The sequence below is a fragment of the Hemiscyllium ocellatum genome, chromosome 29 (assembly GCF_020745735.1).
Source record: "Hemiscyllium ocellatum isolate sHemOce1 chromosome 29, sHemOce1.pat.X.cur, whole genome shotgun sequence".
In the NCBI taxonomy this organism is placed as follows: domain Eukaryota; kingdom Metazoa; phylum Chordata; class Chondrichthyes; order Orectolobiformes; family Hemiscylliidae; genus Hemiscyllium; species Hemiscyllium ocellatum.
The window spans coordinates 49,293,445-49,315,941 of record NC_083429.1 but is presented as its reverse complement, the minus strand read 5'-3'; the positions used below and the strand labels follow the sequence as shown (position 1 = coordinate 49,315,941).

Genomic DNA, 22,497 nt, shown 5'->3' with positions numbered 1-22,497 from the left:
GTGCCTCTCACACTTACAGGCATCCAGTTTTGCATGACCCCAGCCAGTTATCCAACACTGTTTGCCCGGTGTGATCTGTTGATTGTATCCTGGCAGACAAACTGCTCTGACTGTATCTGTAAAAGAGGAGCAATGTGGCGATCAAAACTGGGAATCTGAAATAAAGAAAGAAATGGACCCCAGTCTATGTAAGAAAAAAAGGCAAGATGATGTTGCTGATGGAAATGTGTAGGAACAGAAGAGCATGACACTGTCCTATCACCCCTCGTCCAGGAACTCCCCACATGCGTTCAAGACATCACCCATGTCCTCCACCTCCTCCTCCTTCCGTTTCCATGGCCCTCATCTTCACCATGGATATCCAATACCTCCATCCGCCATGACCAGAGCCTCCAACCCTCCGTTTCTTCCTCTCCCAACGTCCCCACCAGTACCCTTCCACCAACACTCATTCGTTTGGCTGAACTGGTCCTCACCCTTAACAATTTCTCCTTCGAATCCTCCCACTTCCTCCAGACCAAAGGGGTAGCCATGGGCACCTGTATGGGCCCCAGCTATGCCTGTCTCTTTGTTGGCTATGTAGAACAGTCCACCTTCTGTAGTTACACTGGCACCACTCCCCACTTCTTCCTCCGCTATATTGGTGACTGCATTGGCGCCACCTCATGCTCCCGCGAGGAGGCTGAGCAATTTATCAACTTCACCAACAAATTCCACCCTGACTTTAAATTTACCTGGACCATTTCTGACACCTCCCTCCCCTTCCTGGATCTCTCCATCTCCATTAATGACAACCGACTTGACACCGACATTTTTACAAACCCACTGACTCCCACAACTACCTGGATTACAAGTCTTCCCACCCCACCACCAGCAAAAATACCATCCTGTATTCCCAATTCTTCCGCCGCCGGCTTATCTGCTCCCAGGAGGACCAGTTCCACAACAGAACACACCAAATGGCCTCCTTCTTTAGAGACCGCAATTTCCCTTCCCACGTGGTTAAAGATGCCCTCCAACACATCTCGTCCACATCCTGCACCTCCGCCCTCAGACCCAACCCCTTCAACCGTAACATGGACAGAACCCCCCTGGTGCTCACCTTCCACCCTACCAACCTTCGCATAAACCAAATCATCCAATGACATTTCTGCCATCTCCAAATGGACCCCACCACCAGGGATATATTTCCCTCCCCACCCCTTTCCGCCTTCTGCAAAGACCATTCCTTCCGTGACTATCTGGTCAGATCCACGCCCACCCTCCTGTCCTGGCACTTGCCCCTGCCACCGCAGGAATTACAAAATCTGCGCCCACACCTCCTCCCTCACCTCCATCCAAGGCCCCAAAGGAGCTTTCCACATCCATCAAAGTTTTACCTGCACATCCACAATATAATTTATTGTATCCATTGCTCCCGATGCAGTCTCCTGTACATTGAGGAGACTGGACGCCTCCTAGCAGAGCGCTTAGGGAACATCTCCGGGACACCCGCACCAATCAACCACACTGCCCTGTAGCCCAACATTTCAACTCCCCCTCCCACTCAGCCGAGGACATGGAGATCCTGGGCCTCCTACACCGCCGTTCCCTCACCACCCGACGCCTGGAGGAAGAACAACTCATCTTCCACCTTGGAACACTTCAACCCCAGGGCATCAATGTGGACTTCACCAGTTTCCTCATTTCCCCTTCCCCCACCTCACCCCAGTTCCAAACTTCCAGCTCAGCACTGTCCCCTTGACTTGTCCTACCTGCCTATCTTCCTTTCCACCTATCCACACCACCCTCCTCTCTGACCTATCCATACCACCCTCCTCTCTGACCTATCACCTTCATCCCCACCCCCATTCACCTATTGTACTCTTTGCTATCTTCCCCCACCCTCCTCCCTGACCTATCACCTCCATCCCCACCCTCATTCACCTATTGTACTCTATGCTACTTTCTCCCCATTCCTACCCTCCTCTCATTTATCTCTCCACTCTGCAGGCACTCTGCCTCTATTCCTGATGAAGGGCTTTTGCCCAAAACGTCGATTTTCCTGCTCCTCGGATGCTGCCTGAACTGTTGTACTTTTCCAGCACCACTCTAATCTAGAAGAGTATGATAGGCCATTCAGTCCATCGAGGCCACCCAGCCATTCAGTACAATCATGGTTGATCAAACACTTCAATGCCTGTTACCCACCCTATTCTGATAACTGTGTACTTCATTGGTAATCAGAAATCTTTCACTCTCTAATTTAAGCATACTCAAAGACACTGGACTTGCGTAAGGGTCCATAGATCCCTGAAACACAGGTGGATAAAATGGTCAAGATGGCACACAGCATAGTTTGCCTTCTTCTGCCAGGGCATCAAATATAAAAGTTGGCAAGTTATGATACAGCTGTACAGCACAATACAGCACAGGAACAAGCCCTTTGGCCCAAAGCCCACACCTATTGTCAGGTCTTATTTAAAACCGCTCTCTATTGCCCTTATGCAGTTTCTATCTCTCTGTTTGCCTCCTGTTCATAGGTTCACATTTGGAATATTGTGTGCTTTGGAGAGGGTGCAGGGAAGGTTTACCAGGGTATTGCCTGGTCTGGAGAGTTTTAGCTATGAGGAGAGGTTGGATAATCTTGGATTGTTTTCATTGGAAAGACGGAGACTAAGGGGTGACATGGTAGAGGTCTACAAAATTATGAGAGTCACAGATAGGGATGGTTGGTCAGAAGCTTTACCCCAGAGTGGAAAGGTCAACTACAAGAGGGCACCAGGCCAAGGAGAGAGGGGGAACGTTTATGGAAGAAGTGTAGGGAAAAGTTTTCTGAATCTAAACATACTGCCAGTGAAGATGGTGGAAGCAGGGACATTAACAACTTTCAAGGAGTAATTTGATAGACACATGAATGGGAGGCGAACAGAGAGATAGAAACTGTATAAAGGCAATAGAGAGCGGGTTTAAGTAAGGACTGGGAATAGGTGTAAGCTTGGTGGGCCAAATGGTTTGTTCCCGTGCTGTATTGTATTATATTGACTGACTTTCCTCAGGCCTATGGGGTGGTGGATTCTAAAGATTCACAACCCTTGGAAAAACAAAACCTTCTTCTCTTCTCAGAATGAAGTGCCAACCGTCTTACTTTTAAATTGTGCCCCCCACCCCAGTTTGAAATTCCCCAATAAGTAGAAACTTCGTACCAGCATCTACCCTTTTTATCTCTAAGTATTTTATAAATTTCAACGAGATCATTTCTTATTCTTTGAAACTCTGGAGAATACAGACCCAGTTTGTTCAATCTCGCTTTGTCAGACAGTCCTACTATCCTGGGAATCAGTCTGGTTTACCCTTCATGGCACTCTCTCTATGACAATATCGTTTTTCTTGAGATAAGGAGACCAACACTGCACATAGTACTGCAGCTGCAGACTGACAAAGTTGCTAAGCAATTGAAGCAAGGGGTCACTACTCCTGTACTCAAACCAAAGCAAGAGGGGCTTGTCAATAAGTCACCATTTCTTTTGCTTAAAGTATTTAAATTCAAGTCTGTAACTCACGTGAGAGAGTTTGATCGTAAACATTCTGATGTTCCTGTCTTTTATGAACACATCTGCTATGTGAGAGAGATTTAAAACCTTGCTATTCTGTGGGGACACTCAGCAATGTAGCTGCTGTGTTTGCATTTTTATCAACTTTGGTTGTCGTTCAGTTATTTTTTTCCCCTGTTTCATGTGTGTTTCTCTTTTGAGTGGGAATTGCACCATGGGACATCTCAACCCAGTTCAAACTTGGCTCGTCTTCCCCCTACCCTCCCAAGCCAACTATCGCACACACTGCTTTTTGTAGTATTGCAAAGTCTGTAGAGTCTGTGCTGCACAAAGTGCTGACTGTGATCTTCAAATCTGCCTCATCAGAGACTCACCACTGCTTGCTATAGATTGACACAAACCTACCCATTCATACTGAGCACCTGTGGTGAAACCCACCCACTAAACAAAAAAACAGAAACTGGAAACAACGTTCACAGAGTTTGCATTTTGGGCTTCCGTCATAACAAGGTTCCTCCTTTGTCACTGGGTAAATTAAAGGTTGATACTCATGGCCTCAGACAGCTGCAGGACAGGAAGGCCATCTACGAATGAACACCCCTTTGCTAGACTTAATCATGGCAGAGCGGCAAGATGGTGCGATGATCCCCTGACTAAATGCCCCCCTCAAAGGTGCCTCGTTGGAGTGTATTAAATTCCATCCGTCCAACCAGTCTATTGCAAGCCAGTTGCTGCTGGAAAATCTCTGATTAGAGACAATGGGACCAAGGCTCCTCTGTGATGCCTACCATGGTTGAGCAACTGATCTCACTACAGTTGAGTACAGTGTAACTGGTCCCTTGGCTCAGCTATGAAGGAGGAGTGCAGAAAGCTGGTTGCGATGAAAGGTCCCACAACCCACCAAAGCTTCTGGGGAAGGTAGAGGCCAGAGAACTGGGTCAAAGGCAAAGGGAAACTAATTTGCCTCTGCCAACATTTTCTGGGAATACATTGTACAGATTCTAGCAGAGGAAGGAACCATCTGCTTGTCCAAATTAAACAAACATTCATACCTGAAAATTCCACTGGCTTTTCTAGCTTCATGAGGGCGATGTCGGAGTCATGCGTGTCATCATCATAGTCATCATGGTATATGATTTTCTCAACTGTGTAGCTGGTGACACTGCTGAAGAAGATGGTCTGTCTATCCAGAACGCCAGCATACACCAACCAACTGTAGGGATGGGGTGACCTGAAACAGAAGGGGATGGGTGAGCTGCCCTGCACCTCTCGAAGGAACATGGGAACACAGAAAATAGGAGCAGGAGTAGGCCATTCAGCCCTTCCAGCTTGCTTCGTCATTCAATATGATCACCCAAATCAGTCCTCTGTTCCCGATTTCTCCCCATACCCTTTGATCTTTGTAGCCCGGTGGTAAATGTCTTTTCCCTAGAGTGGGGGATTTCAAGACCAGGATGAATATTGTTAAGTGAGAGGAGAGGGATTTAAAAGAGACATGAGGGGCAAGTGTTTTACAGAGCGTGGGTTCGTGTGTGGAAAGAACTTCCTGAGGAAGTGGCGGACGTGGCTGGGTACAATTAGGCTTGGAGGGATATGGGCCAAGAGCAGGCAGGTGGGACTGGTTGAGTTTGGGATTATGTTCGGCATGGACTGATTAGATTAAAGGGTTTGTTTCCATGCTGTGTGACTCTGTGACCCAATATCTATCTCCTTCTTGAAAACATTCAATGTTTTGGCCTCAATAACTTGCAGTGGCAGAAAATTCCTCAGACTCATCACTTTCTGAGTGAAGAAATTCCTTCTCACTTTAGTCCTGAATGGCCTATCCTGCATTTCCCTGTGATCAGGAACATCCTTCCTGCGTTGAACCTGCTTGAATTTGATCAGTTTACAACAACTTCTGCAGCAGGTGGTAAAACAGCTCAATGTGCTGCACCGGAACAATGATCAGCCACTATTTGACAGTAAGCCAGAGAGGGTGATATTTGCAGCCGGGGCCAGAGAGACAGATTTTACAGACCATCTGAAAAAATGGCAAGTGGAGAGGCAGAGAGATTTAGGGAGGGGATTCCAGAGTTTAGCACCAAGCAGCTGAAGACACATCAACCATTCCTGGAGCGATGATAATCGGGAATTCTCCAGCATTCAAATGAAAGGAATGAAGCCACACACGGAGGCTATTCTGCCCTTTAAACATGTGCCACCATTCATTTCAATCATGGCTGATCTGCTTCTTAACTCCACTTCTCCACTTTGGCTCTGTGACCTTACCTATTGATAACCTATCAATTTCAGTTTTTAATTTTCAGCTATTAACTCAGGGCTTTGACAGTGCAATCTGCATCTACCATCAGCCCAGCAAGGTAAGAAGAAACCCCTGCTAGGATCGATATGAAATGGGTTTGAGTTTCTAGACATTGGATTTTAGAGGGTGTGAACTGTAATATCTGTAGTGTCATACCCAGGAGAGGGAAGCCATAACTTTTAGATAATACCATCAAAAGTTGGATACGGACAAGCTATTAAATTGGCTGCTACAAATCATGGGACCTTTGGTATTTGAGCCACAGAGCTGAAAATGTGTTGCTGGAAAAGCGCAACAGGTCAGGCAGCATCCAAGGAGCAGGATGCTGCTTGACCTGCTGCGCTTTTCCAGCAACACATTTTCAGCTCTGATCTTCAGCATCTGCAGTCCTCACTTTCTCCACAGGCAAGCATCAAGTTTTTGGCAAATACTCTAATCAGACAACATCGCCCAGGTAATGTTAACTTATCACTATCTGGGCAATTCACACATCTCTTTGTTTAAGGATATGTTGCTCAGTTTCATAGTGGACAAAAGATCAAAATTCAATTTGTGACAGATGGATTAGCAAAATGCTAATTCTCAAAAACACTCAAAAAATCAGATGAAGAGTATAGTTAATACAGTCTCTTTCTTTTTTGTTTTGGATTTTGTTCTTTAAAATTGAGGGGAGTTTTATATAGTGAAGAAATTACAGTATGTGTCATGGTTTACTGCAGTCAGTATTGGTCAGTGTCTCCCACTGTATCATGATGGCCTCCTCCATCTGCGGAGAAGAGGGTGCATTTCAGAAATATCAACCCTGCAACACAGGGTTTGGATCAGCATAAACACCACACCTCATTTGGAAAAGACCGTGAAGTTGTGAAAAGCCACATGGTGAGGCAATCATATTTTCTCCGTCTGTCTAACAGATTAATTCAGAACAGTTTGTGGATGAGAGCCACCACAGTCATCTGAACCATTAGTTCAGCCAGTCTGTGAAGCGGACTGAGAAATAGGCTGCAAAATCTTCAAGTGGCTGAAAAAGCTTTCCATGAGAATCCTTGAGAACCATCCCCAACTGCAGGAAACCTGCACCTTCTAAGGTCTTTGCCTCAACTTTAAAGAATCAAATCTATGAAAGAAGCCAGACTCTGAATTAACTGGAATTTATATCTGACCTTTGCGAGCATGTTTGAGAATTAAGATGTGCAAGGTTGCTAATTGTGTGAGAGTAAATAACTATTTTTAAACTCACAAAAGCTTGCTGCTAAATTATTTAATTGGGTATGGATACTTAAATGGCGAGAGAAGACTCATCTTCCCAAACAGAATATACTCATAAAGGGTTGAAAAAGAACACACATATTTTGCATCAAAGGAGTCATTCTGGCTCTGAATAAATATGCAATAAAAAAAGAAAATATTTGAAAGCTCAGCAAGCAAACCTACACCCAAAATACAGATTGATCCTATGGTATGAGGGTACACCACTGAGGAAGAGAAATGAAGGATTCCTCATCTTTTGGATTGTATCTTAGATGAAAAAAAACTATGCATTGATATTCCTATGAAATGACAGAGTGGTTCCATTTCTCAATACTCAAATCTCTTGCATTTAAACTTAAAAAAGACACAGTTTGTCCATTGAAACACATATCTGTTTGTAATGTCTACTGGAGGTGAGGAAGGGTTTACAGTGTCCTTAGAGGAAGGTCTGTTCAGAGCAAACTGTCTATTTACTCAGCAGAGTCTATTTGATCAGTGCAAGACATTAAACAATCTACAGAGTTCATTCATAATAACCCTGTAAGAAGTGCAGCAGAGAGAACAACACATCTGGGTGAAAACAAGCGGTATTGTCAATAATTATACAAAATAAATGATGTGTGTGAAGGCAATCATTATAGTTATGCAATCTCATGTTGTGATCCACAGGGGAGTGGGTGGGGGATGTTGAAGTTTATCGATATTACACAGGCATTTCCATTATGCCTGGGAATAGCAAGGCGAAACCCTTAACCATCAACTCCCTCAACCAGAATATGGACTGAGACATAAATGATCTGTACAATATTGCTTAACTTTTATCTTCTGTGTTGATGGATGATGTACCTGAATAAACAGTGTGCTGCAGTTATGATCCAGTATCCGTCAATGATGGAGCCTCCACACATGTGTTGGTAGTTATTGTACAGTGTGACCTGCCAGGGCCAGTTCCCCTTTTCAGCTTCCTGTCCCCCGATGATCATGGAAAAGTCATGCTTCTCTCCACAGCCTTCATGTTGAGAGACAGAGCAAATGAAAGATGATAGAAGTCGGATTTAGATAGAGCTGTTTACAACTGCTTGACACCTCAAAACACTTTAGAATAAATGAAGTACTTATGAAACATAGTCCCTGCTATGTTGTTGGAAATGCAGCTGCCAATTCATGCACAGCAAGATCCCACAACACAACCATGACCTGACAACCTATTCTTGCGATATTCATTGAAGGATAAATATAGGTTGGGACACCCAAATTATTCTTCAAGATACCACAATGGATTTTTTTCCCATTCTCTCAATAAGGAGACAAAGCCACAGCTTAGCTCCTCATTCAAAAGAAAGCATCTCTGACTAGGCAGCACACCCTCAGCTGGGGCTGTCAGCTTCGACCTTTGTGCCCAAGTCCTGAAGTGGGACTTGAATACAGAAATCAGAAGTTAGGAGCGCTACTGCCTAAGCAGATATATCACAGTTAGAGTTCCTGAATGCCAATTGGCTCAATAGCAGACTGTTGGTACTTGGGATGAGAGCCGACTGTTTTGACTATGACAGGTTGTTACAGTTAGAGATTGTGCGTGTGCAAAGGAGGGTGTCTCTAACGGCCCAGAGGCAAATGGTGTGGGCAGGTGTTCAGTTGAAGAGGTGGAGAAGGGGCTGGGTGAAGGGAGCAAAAGACGGGTGGCATGATGGCTCAGTGGTTAGCACTGCTGCCTCACAACACCAGGGACCCCGATTCAATTCCAGCCTCAGGTGACTGTCTATGTGGAGTTTGCACATTCTACCCGTTTGTGTGTGTGTGTGTGTGTGTGTGTGTGTGTGTGTGTGTGTGTGTGGATTTCCTTTGCGTTGCTTGAAGGTTTCCCTAAATGTGATAGCCCCACAGTGAAGAATGATCAGATGCTGGACTATAGTGGGCACTGGGGAAAGAGTAGCAGGAGAGGGCTGTATGATGTTATGTACACATGTACTGGTGAGGTGTGTAGCCTGGCAATTAAATGGCAAATGGGGTAGTTATGTGCAAGTAAACATCAACCTTGGTGCTGTGAGAAGCTTTGGCTTGTGTCTTTTGTCAACAGAAATCGGCAACACTGGACTGCCAATGCTTGACCAGGTATAAACTTCTCAACTGGTGCCACCAGAGACAACAATTTATTTAGGGTTTGCACCATGGTGCTTTCATCCGGCTATGGTAAGTGGTAGAATCCGGTTGAGAGGAGCACTTTGGAGTGGGTTAGATAGCTAATGTAGCTAATGTGGCTAATGTGGGATGATACTATGAGAAAATGCCATGGGGTGACGTGGTGGCTCAGTGGTTAGCACTGCTGCCTCTCAGCGCCAGGGACCCAGGTTCGATTCCAGCCTCAGGCGACTGTCAGTGTGGAGTTTGCACATTCTCCCAGTGTCTGCGTGGGTTTCCTCCAGGTGCTCCAGTTTCCTCCCATGGTCCAAAGATGTGCAGGTCAGATGAATTGGCCATGATAAATTGCCCATGGTGTTCAGGGATGTGTAGGTTAGGTGCATGTGTCAGGGGTAAATGTAAAGTAATATGGGAATGGGTCTAAGTAGGTTAGTCTTTGAAGGGTTGGTATGGACTTGATGGGCCAAAGTTTCCACACTGTAGGGATTCTATGGTACCTGCTTATAATACTTGACTTGCAAACAGCCCTAATTTGCTCCAGAGTTTTAATGAACTAACAGACTTTCCACATGGTGTAACCTATAAGAGCTAAGGGAGATCCCAGGTGAAATCTTTGGTCTGTACTGAGTTATTGTAACTCGGTTAGAATATTGGTAGCTTTTTAAGATTACTTCAATATCTCTCTGGTCATTGGTCTTGGATTCCCATCCCTGATATCTTATGGAGTGTATATTCCTAATACAGGAAAAGCAGAATACTGGTGATATCATTGACTTAGAGAACTGATGATTTGTGGGCATTGGTTTGAATCCCATCATGGCAAATGTTTGAAATGTGAATTCATTGATTGAGTTATTGTGGTCTTGCGTACCGAGATACAGTGAAAAGTATTGTTTTGCATGATATACAGGCAGATTATACCATACAAAATGCACCAAGGTAGCAAATCAGAGTGCAGAATACAGTGTTACAGCCTCAGAGAAGGTGCAGAGAGAGGGATCAGCATTAACATTTGAGAAGTCAGTTCAAAGTCTGGTAAAAGCATGGGAGAAGCTGTTCTTGAATCTGTTCGTTCATGCATTCAAACTTTTATATCTTCTGCTTGAAGAAGAGGAGGGTAGAAAAGAATATAACCAGAGTAGGATGGGTCTTTGATGATGTTGGTTGCTTTCCCAAGGCAGTGGGAAGTATAGATGGAGTCAATGGATGGAAGGCGGGGTTACGTGATGGACTGGGCTGTGTTCACAACTCCCTGGAGTCTCTAATGGTCTTAGAGCAGTTGCCATACCAAGCTGTGATGTACCCAGATAGAATGTTTTCTATGGTGCATCAATAAAAATTGGTCACAGTCATTGTGGACATGCTGAATTTCCTTAGCCTCCTGAGGAAGTAGGAGCATTGTTGTGCTTTCTTGACTGTTGTGTCAATGTGGATGGACCAGGAAAGATCGTTGGCATTCATTTTTTTTTAAATGTCTGGATATAAATGCCGTTCTGTAACAATTGTCACTAAAAAAAAGCCTATCTGGCTCATAAATGTCCTTTAGGGAAGGAAACCCTTACCTGGTCTAGATACATGTGACTCCTGACCCCCAGTAATGTGATTGACTCTTAACTGCCTTCTGAAATGACTTAGCAAGCCACTCAGTTCAACAATAATTAGGGATGGACAATTAATCTTGGTCCAGCCATTGAGACCCACACCCATGAACAAATTTTAAAAAAAGGTGCTGACATCAAAAATGATTCCTGTAGCCCATCTGTGTATATGCATCTGTGACTTCCTGCCATTAACAGGAAAGGAAAAGAACAGCTTTTCGAACAAAGCTCGCTGAAGCAGTGAAGATTGGTTGCAGTCACCCCAGCAGCTGCCACACTGCTCTAAAGCAAGTTCAGCTTCACTGCGTAACACAGGGTACAGACAGTAATGGTTCCCAGAGTGATGGTGGTGTAGATTCACCCTTCTGAGGTAGAACTAATCAAAACTATGCCACTAACTCTAAGACCATTTGCCATACCGTTGCATCTGAATTAACAAAAACACTCTCCTGAATCACCCCAAACCTTTGAATGAGGAAAATAGTTTTCAGTTTTACTGGTTTTGCATCAAATGCCGTTCTAACTCTGCATATGTAAGCCACCTAGTGGTGCTCAGAAACACTGCATTTAAAAATACTCAAGGAACAACAGTGCACCGTACTCCCTGTGGATTATGTACAGACACAGTAAACCACCGAGTGGTAAGATCTGGATTGGGCTCTGGAACCTACCAGAATATCCAAACAGACAAAGTGCTGCATTGAAGAAGCTGTAACTCAGTTCCTTTGTACCAAAGATGGCACCGTAAGTGGTGACATAAAATTTTCACTGTACTCATTTGAGTACATGCAGCAATAAAACAAATTTATTCATTCACTGATATGGTGGGATGATATAAAGTGGGAGAAGGCTCATGCAAAGCACAGATCAGTCTGTGTGGAATGGACTGTTTCTCTGCTGTAAAACCTATGCAAACCTGAATAAAAATATTCCAAGTCAAGTGGTTGGTTTTCCACCCGGATGCACTCACACTTTTCAGGTTCCAAACATCATGATGCCAACTTTGTGTAAACTTTCTCAACTGGCTGATGAAAGGACAATGTCAAAAATTAGTGAGTCATCATATTATTTGTCAAATGTATTTTGCAATGACACAGTTCCTTTCTGGCTCCTCCTTGTCTCAAAGCACAGATGGATCTCTTTAAAAGCAACCTCTCCCAAAAAAAACTAACAAAATCTTAATCCATCCATTGTTGCTGCCACATACTCTGCTGGGAATGAATTTAATGTTCCTGTTTGTGGCAGAATTGCTTCATCAAGCAATTATTATTTTCTTTGAGGAGAAGCAGATGGTGGGACTAGTTTCGTTTGAGATTATGTTCGGCATGGACTGGTTGGACTGAAGATTCTGTTTCAGTGCTGTATGACTGTATGACTGAACCCCTGGAATCTTTGTGATACTTGGGGCAGCAGTGATGGTCAGGAATTCCAGGATATTGATCCTGGGATGATGACGAAACAGTTAGTACAGGTCCAGGTCAGTGTGCCATGTGACTTTGAGGAGAATGTAAAAGGTGAAACCTTAGTAGTTTCCAGTGTTGATTGAGGTTGTGTACATTCCCCGGTTTGAGGACAATGAATCAATGCAATGCCCATTAAAGATTCCATTTTGAACACTTGCACTTACCAGAGCATTTCAGTTTTATTACTTTTCCAGATGCACAGCTAGCCCTGGAGAAAGAAATAAGAAGAATTAATTATCAGGAAGATGCTGTGAGGATTGCAAACACCTGTCACCAAAAGGAATTAACAACTAATTGAACGATGGTTGTATTTTATATCACTCTCTTAAGCTGATTTAGGTTGATGCTAACAAGGATGTTTTTGGAAATAAAGGAAAATTATTGCCTTTATGCAATGCCTTCTTTGGCCTCAGGATGTCCCAAGGCACTTTACAGCAATAGGTCAGTTTTTGAAACATAGTCACTGCTTTAATGTAGGACAAAGGCAGCCAAAGTGCACACAGCAAGCTCCCACACACAATAGCATGATAATGATCGAATTGTCTGTCTTTGTGAAGGGGTGAGGAATGAACACTGGTCAGCAGAACTTCATGGGATGTCAGTGTCATTGGCGAGGCCAGCATTAATTGCCCTAATTGCAGAGTGTGTGGTTAAGAGTCAGCCACTTTGTGGAGGGACTGGAGTCACACATAGGCCGGACCAGGAAAGGAAAGCAGTTTCCTTCTTTAAAGGACTTTAGTCAACCAGATGAGATTTTCCTGATCATTGACAATAGTTCCATGATTATTGTTAGACTCTTGATTCCAGATTGTTAAAAAAAATTGAATTCAAATTCCACACTCTTCCATGGCAGGATTTGAACCCAGGTCTCTATGACTTATCTGGGTTTCTGGATTGATTCCTGATGAAGCGCTTATACCCAAAAACATCAACTCTCTGCTCCACGGATGCTGCCTGGCCTGCTGCGCTTTTCCAGCGGCACACTTTTCAACTCTGACTCTGCAGCATCTGCAGTGCTCATTTTCTCTCTGAATTAATAGTCTAATGATAATACCAACAGCACCTTTGCCAATGGAAACTGATCTAGCCTGTAACCACTATGAAATCTTCCCTCAAAATTATCCTCTAAAGAGCTTGTTCTTTCTACCTCACAACTGTAGACCCTTACCCCTCTGCTCTAGTGTAAATGTAACATTTGTGAGATCTGAGGGAATGGTACAAACCTATAGCTCCACATCTTCTCTAAATCTCTGTTGTATCCATCAGAGACTTCAACAAATCCTTGTGTGTAGTTGGCTCCAATCTCACTCACACTTATTTCACTGGAGTTCAGGTACCTGCAGAATAATGCACAAATGTTTGGAATGATGTCACACCCAATGAATTTATTCAGTTCCCATTGATATACAATATATCCCAGGCCTCAGCAGAGTGTTAACAGGGGCCATTAACACAAATACCTGATTGCCAGTTCAAATGTCACACTTGTCAAGGAATGTGTCTCTCACAGATTGATGTTTTCATCCAGCTACTAAAGGGCTCCTTATAAAGTTAACTCTCCATTTCCTGGACTTTTTCATTATCAATGGAAGAATGCTAGTGACTGCTTTACTCAGAGAGTAGTAAGGATGTGAAATGCACTGCCTGCAACAATTACAGACTCGCTAACTTTATGTGCATTTAAATGGTCTTTGGAGAGGTGTATGGATGAGAATGGTTTGGAAAACACGATGGCACAGACAGGAAACAGAGGGGGCTAACACCTTCAACATCTTAACATATTATCTGGCTGACACCACTTGTTATAGTTAACCTGAGGATGTAACCTTTTTTAAAAAAAATGTTTTGTGATTTACATATGAAAGAAATGAAACTGTCATGGTCACTCTAACAGATGAGAGACTCAACAAACAATCAAGGTATTTTTCAATGTATAATTTCAGTTATATCACGCTGTAAACTTTTGCTATAAATTCTGTGTCTTACAATTGTGTCCTCCACAACCACCTGATGAAGGAGCATCGCTCCGAAAGCTAGTGTTTCCGATTAAACCTGTTGGACTTTAACCTGACATTGTGTGATTTTTAACTTTGGATGAGAATGTAATGGTGTAGGTTACATGGATTTCAGGTTGGTTTCACAGGGGGGTGCAACATTGAGGGCTGAAGGGCCTGTATTGTGCTGTTATGTTCTATGTTTTAAGTCAGTTTGCAATCAACATTCCCAGGCAAGCCATCAACATTTCTACATCACACTCGTGATTGATTGATTTGATTTATTGTCACATGTACTTCAGTACAGTGAAAAGCTTTGTTTGTGAGCAGTCAGGGCAGATCTCTTGTTGTGTTTCGAGTGTGACATCTTGGATGGAGGCAGATCAGCTTTCTACTGTGTTATGCTTCGAATCCTCAGGACTCTGTTGGGACTACAATTGGAGATCTCACCCTGTTTAAGGTGTGAAGATTCTGCTCTGAGATTGGGAGTGTGATGGACAGCAGCTGTGGTACCTTCCCAATGAGCTGTTAAAGAAACTTCGAAGCCTGCTTTGCTAAACTGAGAAGCTGAAGTGATGCAGTTCTTTCTCACTCTGTCAGCTTTTCTTATCATTTTAAAAAAAACCTTTGTGATCTCTTTGAAGTCTTGTTGCTGCACAGTGTATATCAAAAGACATGTTATCCTGCAAAACACAGCCAAAGGGCTGCACATTACACACCGACTTACAACAGCAACTTATATTGGTAAAAATCCCTTAACATAATAAGGTACTTTGTGAAGCATTGTGAAATGAGAATCTGTCAGCTCAGCATGTGATCCTGACAGATATTAACAGTAAACGTACTGGCCATTGCAGGTCAGAAATGGCTATCTCCTCATTGTGCCTCATACTAGTGGAGTGGTATCTTTTAAACTATATTTAAGCAATTCCTATCTCATAGAGATGTCTGTGGCTAATCACATTTGCAGTGGGGTGACCTTAGAGAGGTTGATAAAATAATGAGGGGCATAGATAATGTGAATGGTAGGTGTCTTTTCCCTAGAATGGTGGGATTTCAAGACAAGGCGGTGTAATTTTAAGGTGAGAGGAAAATGATTTAAGAAAGATATGAGAGGCAATTTTTGTGGTTTGTGTGCAGAATGAATTCCCAGAGGAAGCAATGGATGCAGATACAGTTACAACATTTAAAACCATTTGGAAATGTTTTGAGGAAAATGGACCAAGCAAAAGCAGATGACTCTAGTGTAGTTTGGGATTATAGTCAGCATGGACTGGTTGGATCAAAGGGTCTGTTTCTGTGCTGTATGACTCTACGATTTAATTAAAAATTAGGGAAGAGGGAGCATGCTGGGCCTCCTGATACTCTTACTGCTTTTAGAGGGAGGTGGGCATCACAATGGGTAGGGTGCCTGATCTCCCCTAAAAATTCTATTATGAATTACCACCCCACACCCCTTACCTCTCCCTTACTTTTGGTGTTACTGTATTCCCCTTCGTGGGTTCTGCGTTAAATTGAACAATTGGAAGCAAGGTGAATTTACACATGGTGAATAAGACCACAGGTGATTTGGCATGGAGAAAGCCATTTGGTTGCGTGTGATAGCACTACTGGATATAAAAACGGGAAACAAAACATAAGACATAAAACAAAAAAGAGAAAGAAAATCAGAACTAAGAGGGCTCCGTGATGCAGCGGTAGAACCCCTGTCTCTGAGTGAGGAGGTTCACATGGGAGTCCCATCTGCTCCAGAGGTGTCTCATAACATTCCTGGATGGTGTGAGAAAAATTATCTTAAATTAAAACCAGATACTGAGCCTCATAAAGTGAGTCTGCTGGCCAGAAAGCTTAGGTCAGGAGGCAGGTTTTAGATAAACAGAGAGTTTGTGGAAGAAATTAGGACCTAGGCAGCTGAAGGCACTATTATAAACAGAGAAGTGATTAAGACCAAAGATGCTTAAGATGCCAGAAATTGAGGAGTGCAGGTATTTAAGATGAGGAGTGCAGAGAGTTATGAGCCGAATGGCCGAATGGCCTTACTTCCACTCCTATGTCTTATGAGGTAATTAAACAGATAGAGAGGGGAAAAGCCCTGAAAGAATTTGAAAACAAAAATGTCAACTTCAAAATCAAGGCATAGCTTCAACAGAGGAAATTATATATCGGAGAGAATAAGGGTGGAAGTGACATGGTTTGATGAAGGAGATGTCCAGCAAAGTTTGAATAACCTTGAGTTCTCAACAGTAAATAAGGGAGACCAGGCAGCACAGCTATTGCAGATTTAGCCTAGGAGTGACCAAAGCATGAATGAGGGTTTTTACAGCAGATGAATCGAGGCAGGGGTGAAGTCAGGTGCTGTTATGGTGGTGAAAGTAAGTGGTCCTGCTGATAATGTGGATCTGTGATTGAACATACTCCTATAAATAAGGTATTGTGTGTTTTCCAGTATCCTGTACTTAACATTCCTGCTTAGTGATACTCTTAAGGATGCTAATTCATCCTCTATGTATGACACTATTGAATGTGCTCTGTGCACAGCTTACTACAAGTAATTTATTATTCTGTCTTCAACTCTGTGCACAGCCTGAACATTTCCCTGTAAATACCGGACAGCTTGTTATCTCATTCCTAACAGTCGGTAATTTTAATAGGAGTTTGTGAGGGTAACTAGAAGCAAAGAATTAGATAAGTTGGGTTCTGACTGAAGCTCATCTTATTCAGTGTCTGCTTATCCCTTATGGGGTGCACTGTGGTTGGAGCCTGGATGAGGACCAGTGACACCCTCAATGTTGGCAGGTCCTGGAACTTGTGAATGGTCAATGAGGTCGACCTGATCAAGTTCAGATGTATCTCCCAACAGGGCTAGCAAGGGGATACACTGAGCAGAATTTCAGATATTCTGATTGTACAGTAATGTATCAAGTGAATAATCACAGCGTACTTAATACGTCCCATGTATCTGCACATCAGTTTACCCAGCGAGGAGTCCCATCTCTCATCACACACAGGAAGCCAGGCCTGCCAGGACTGGTGATGTATTTCCAGAAGAGAGTTCTCAGTGTTAATTCTGAAAGAGACTGAACACAAACCATTGGTAGTCAGAGCAGAGTTCATTCTGTGATGCAGTTGACATGGATTCTTTTTGATTCAACTGACTTTATTTTCTCACTATCTTCAGGTGGACCATTGAGAATAGCTTCTCTGAACTAAGTGAGCATGAGGAGCTGACTCACAGCAGGAGTACTGACGGAGGTCACTAGGTCCATCCTGCCTGCGCTGGCTCTCTGAATCAGCATTATGACTTAATACCTGTTTTCTCCTGCCTTTTCCCTGTCTCTGGGAACAGTGTAATTCCAGAAATCCAGGAGCAGTCTAACATAAGGAGTAGCGTGAATTCAGGAACAGGAGCGAGACCATAAGGCATAAGAGCAGAAGTAGCCTATCGAGTCCATTCCACAAAGTCATGCCAGATCTGATCATTCTGAACATCACTAATTTGTTTTATCACCCAACTCTGACTCTCCTTATTGATTAAAAATCTGTCCATTTCAGCATTGAATACACTAAACTTCTACAGCCCTCTGCAGTATAGAATTTCACAGATTTATTACTCTCTAACAAAAATTCCTCCTCATTTCTGTCTTAAATAGGTGACTCTGAGATTATTCCCTCTGGTCCTACCATTCTGCATTTATCCTAACAAACCCCATCAGAATCTCATATGTTTCAATAAAGTCTCTTGTCATTCTTCTGAACTCTACTGAGTACTGAGCCAACCTACTCAAACCCGCCTCATAAGAAAACTTTCCAAACACAGGATCAACCTAGTGAGCTTTTTCGGGATTACCTCCAGTGCCAGGATATCTTTCCTTAGATAAAGGGATTGGAACTAACAAAATATTCCAGTTATGGCCTCATGAGCTTCTTGCATAGAATTAACAAAACTTAGTCATAGAGTCATAGAGATGTACAGCATGGAAACAGATCCTTCGGTCCAACCCATCCACACCGACCAGACGTCCCACCTGCCAGCACCCGGCCCATATCCCTCCAACCCCTTCCTATTCATATACCCATCCAAATGCCTCTTAAATACTGATTAGCAAGGTTAGATCTCATGGAGTACAGGAAGAAGTAGCCATTTGGATATAGAACTAGCTCAAAGGTAGAAGACAGAGGGTGGTGGTGGTGGGTTGTTTTTCAGACTGGAGGCCTGTGACCAGTGGAGTGCCACAAGGATCGGTGCTGGGCCCTCTACTTTTCGTCATTTACATAAATGATTTGGATGCAAGCATAAGAGGTACAGTTAGTAAGTTTTCAGATGACACCAAAATTGGAGGTGTAGTGGACAGCGAAGAGGGTTACCTCAGATTACAACAGGATTTTGACCAGATGGGCCAATGGGCTGAGAAGTGGCAGATGGAGTTTAATTCAGATAAATGCGAGGTGCTGCATTTTGGGAGAGCAAATCTTAGCAGGACTTATACACTTAATGGTAAGGTCCTAGGGAGTGTTGCTGAACAAAGAGACCTTGGAGTGCAGGTTCATAGCTCCTTGAAAGTGGAGTCACAGGTAGATAGGATAGTGAAGAAGGTGTTTGGTATGCTTTCCTTTATTGGCCAGAGTATTGAGTACAGGGGTTGGGAGGTCATGTTGTGGAGGATTAGACCACTGTTGGAATATTGCAGGCAATTCTGGTCTCAATCCTATCGGGAAGATGTTGTGAAACTTGAAAGGGTTCAGAAAAGACTTATAAGGATGTTGCCAGGGTTGGAGGATCTGAGCTACAGGGAGAGGCTGAACAGGCTGGGGCTGTTTTCCCTGGAGCGTCGGAGGCTGAGGTGTGACCTTATGGAGGTTTACAAAATTATGAGGGGCATGGAGAAGATAAATAGGCAAAGTCTTTTCCCTGGGGTCGGGGAGTCCAGAACTAGAGGGCATACGTTTAGGGTGAGAGGGGGAAGATATAAAAGAGACCTAAAGGGCAACTTTTTCATGCAGAGGGTGATACGTGTATGGAATGAGCTGCCAGAGGATGTGGTGGAGGCTGGTACAATTGCAACATTTAAGAGGCATTTGGATGGGTGTATGAATAGGAAGGGTTTGGAGGGATATGGGCCGGGTGCTGGCAGGTGGGACTAGATTGGGTTGGGATGTCTGTTCGGTGTGGATGGGTTGAACCGAAGGGTCTGTTTCCATGCTGTACATCTCTATGGCTCTATGACTCTAAATGTTGCAATTGTACCAGCCTCCATCACTTCCTCTGGCAGCTCATTCCATACACGTCTGTGTGAAAAAGTTGCCCCGTAGGTCTCTTTTATATCTTTCCCTCTCACCCTAAACCTATGCCCTCTAGTTCTGGACTCCCCAAACCCAGGGAAAAGACTTTGCCTATTTATCCTATCCATGCCCCTCATAATTTTGTAAACCTCTATAAGGTCACCCCTCAGCCTCTGACACACCAGGGAAAACAGCCTCTCCCTATAGCTCAAAACCTGGTAACATCCTTGTAAATCTTTTCTGAATCCTTTCAAGTTTCACAACTTCTTTCCGAGAGGCAGGAGACCAGAATTGCACGTCCTTGAGAAATAAAGGCAATGTTTTATCACCTTCCCTTTTAATACTGAACTTGAATGCCAGCTTTTCTAATTCATGCAGTAGGACCCTCAATTCACTCTGTGGTAGAACTTTCAGCATTCTTACTCCTGGAACAAACTAACCGTTGGAGCAGACTCAAACCAGGAGCGGAGTATCACCAGGGAGGGACAAATATCAGGACCAAGTTTATTCCAGGTCAACTCCAAAGCAAAACAAATCAGGCCAACTGGAGCAGACCAGTTCTAGGAATACAGTAACCCCAGAAATAGAGTATCATCAAAAAGCTGACAAACTCCATGAGCACGATCAGAGCAGCTTAGCTCCAACAGCTGAACAACTCCTGGACTCTTTACATATCAGCTATTTCTAACCCATCAAATGCAAAAAGAGAGCTGTTGGCTGAGGCATCAATGATTAAGAGGGATGAATGGAATAATTCTCTGGATCAGTGGTGCTGGAAGAACACAGCTGTTCAGGCAGCATCCAACGAGCAGCGAAATCGGCTTTTCGGGCAAAATTTATTCCTGTTTTGCCCGAACCGTCGATTTCGCTGCTCGTTGGATGCTGCCTGAACTGCTGTGCTCTTCCAGCACCACTAATCCAGAATCTGGTTTCCAGCATCTGCAGTCATTGCTTTTACCTCCAGAAAAATTCTCTGGCAGAGTTAACCTTCATTTAATGTTTACAAATACGTAAAGCCAAGTATTTTCCAACAGAACTATAGAAAACATCAGGCAAGAATAGAAGTTGCTGGAAAAGCTCAGCAGATCTGGTGGCATCTGGGGAGAGAAATCAGAGTTAACATTTCAGGTGAAATGACCCCTCCACACAATTCCTCAAGTTCTGAGGAAGGGTCACTCGACCTGAAACTTTAACTCTGATTTTTCTCCACAGACCTGCTGAGCTGTTCCAGCAGTTTCGACTTTTTGTCTTTCATTTACAACATCCACAGTCCTTTCAGTTTTTACAGAAGACACCAACCTGCGCTTGGGGGTGTACTGCTGCCATATGTGTCGGTTCCATTGCAGAGAGTTGTGGGTTCGTTACCTCCAGTAGGTATGGAGTTTTTATTCTCAATTGGTCTCTCCAAATACTTCACTAACATAGTACAAAAAAAACATTAAAAAGAAAGAGATTTTTAGTTGCCAGAACAATTTAGTGGCCTGGAGTAAATCTGTCTCACTCCTCATGTGCAGTACCATAATCGGAAAATGCATTACATTTGGTAACCTATTGGTTTGTGAAAAGTTATGAGGGTTTTGTTAATCTGCCCCATATCTCTGGCATTCTTCTTTAACAGCAGTTTCAAAGATGCTGAATGAGTGATAAAGAAACTTCATTTTCCTAGTTTAAACTACAAAAGGCTTTAAAGTGAACGATTATCTATTTCTTTATTGTTCTTCTATTCTACGAAGTAATGTTTAACTTTTTAAATTTTGTTTCGCTTACTGCTTTGTACCTAAGCTTCTTTTGTACCTCGGAACCTTGATAACTAAGATGCCACTATGTGTGGTGACATTATGCACCTTTGGCTGTACTCCAATACTTGAGTGCACATGACAATGAAATCTAAAATCTAAATCGGAACTGCTGCTTCTTTCAATGATTCCAATTGAGGAGAGTGAGTGAGTTCTCCATGTCTCAAACTAGTTAGCACTCATCTACCTAATCAAGAACAGACAATATTGCACGAGATGAAAATGAAGGTTATCAGTCATGCTTTTTGCGTGTCATTTTTAAAACTTTCCTGATGGGATGTGTGTATTGCTGGAAGGACCAGCATTTGTTGAAGGTGGTGGTGAGCTGCTTTCTTGGAACCGTTGGAGTCCATACAGTGCAATATAGTGCTGTTAGGGAGGGAAGTCCTGGGATTCTGACCCAGTGACAATGAAGGAACAGCGATATAGTTCCCATTTCAGATGGTGTGTCTCTTAGAGGATATAATGTAGCTGGCAACTTTCCCATGTGTCTGCTGCCCTTGTTCTTGTGGCTGGTAGAATTGGCAGGTTTGGAGGCTGCTGACGAGGGATGTTTGGAGAATTGTTCATTCGGTCTGTGATGACCACATCTCATGAGTGAATTAAATAAAAATTGTCATCTTAAATTGGTTTTCAGTTTCTTGCAACGTTATGACTCCAGAGTTGACTCAGATTATCTGTGATGTTGACTCAGCTAAGGAGTGGCTCCCATCAGCAAAAACATGCTTTAATATCCTATATAGAATCAGCCCTCCCATTCTTTTCATTCCAGTATTGATTATACTCTCCTGGGCGGTGGCTCAGTGTTTATTACATCAGCAATATTCAAACCCTCAGGAGGAGTCAGATTTAAGCTTTGTTAAGCAAATCAACTCCTAACTCTGTCAACATTTACTAACATTATTTACACAAGTAGAAAATGTGAACCATTTTATTGAAGAAAGGTTACTCTTTCTCGGAATATTATGTTTTGGATAAAATTCTTCTCATGGATTGAATATAACTAAAACCGGACTTGCAATTAAAGATAAGGCAAAATAATTTTTCTGCTGGTTTTCACTGGAGGAAATAAAATGGAGAAAATAAAATCAGCCCATCAGCCATTGTTCCTTGACCATCCTAAAATTATTGATTCTTA

At 43.2% G+C, this 22,497-nt stretch overlaps 1 protein-coding gene across 2 annotated transcripts in view; it reads right to left on the bottom strand.

Annotated features, from left to right (window-relative positions):
- LOC132829627 (transmembrane protease serine 5-like) overlaps nucleotides 1-22,497 on the bottom strand; it is a 46,013-nt gene that overhangs the window by 5,876 nt on the left and 17,640 nt on the right. For both annotated transcript variants that reach the window (XM_060846941.1, XM_060846943.1), the window contains exons 4-10: nucleotides 20,863-20,979; nucleotides 17,225-17,360; nucleotides 13,513-13,626; nucleotides 12,454-12,497; nucleotides 7,936-8,098; nucleotides 4,586-4,764; nucleotides 18-116 (exon numbers count right to left, since the gene is read on the bottom strand). In XM_060846941.1, the coding sequence (XP_060702924.1) occupies nucleotides 18-116; nucleotides 4,586-4,764; nucleotides 7,936-8,098; nucleotides 12,454-12,497; nucleotides 13,513-13,626; nucleotides 17,225-17,360; nucleotides 20,863-20,979 (852 nt within the window). The remainder of the gene's footprint in view (nucleotides 1-17; nucleotides 117-4,585; nucleotides 4,765-7,935; nucleotides 8,099-12,453; nucleotides 12,498-13,512; nucleotides 13,627-17,224; nucleotides 17,361-20,862; nucleotides 20,980-22,497) is intronic.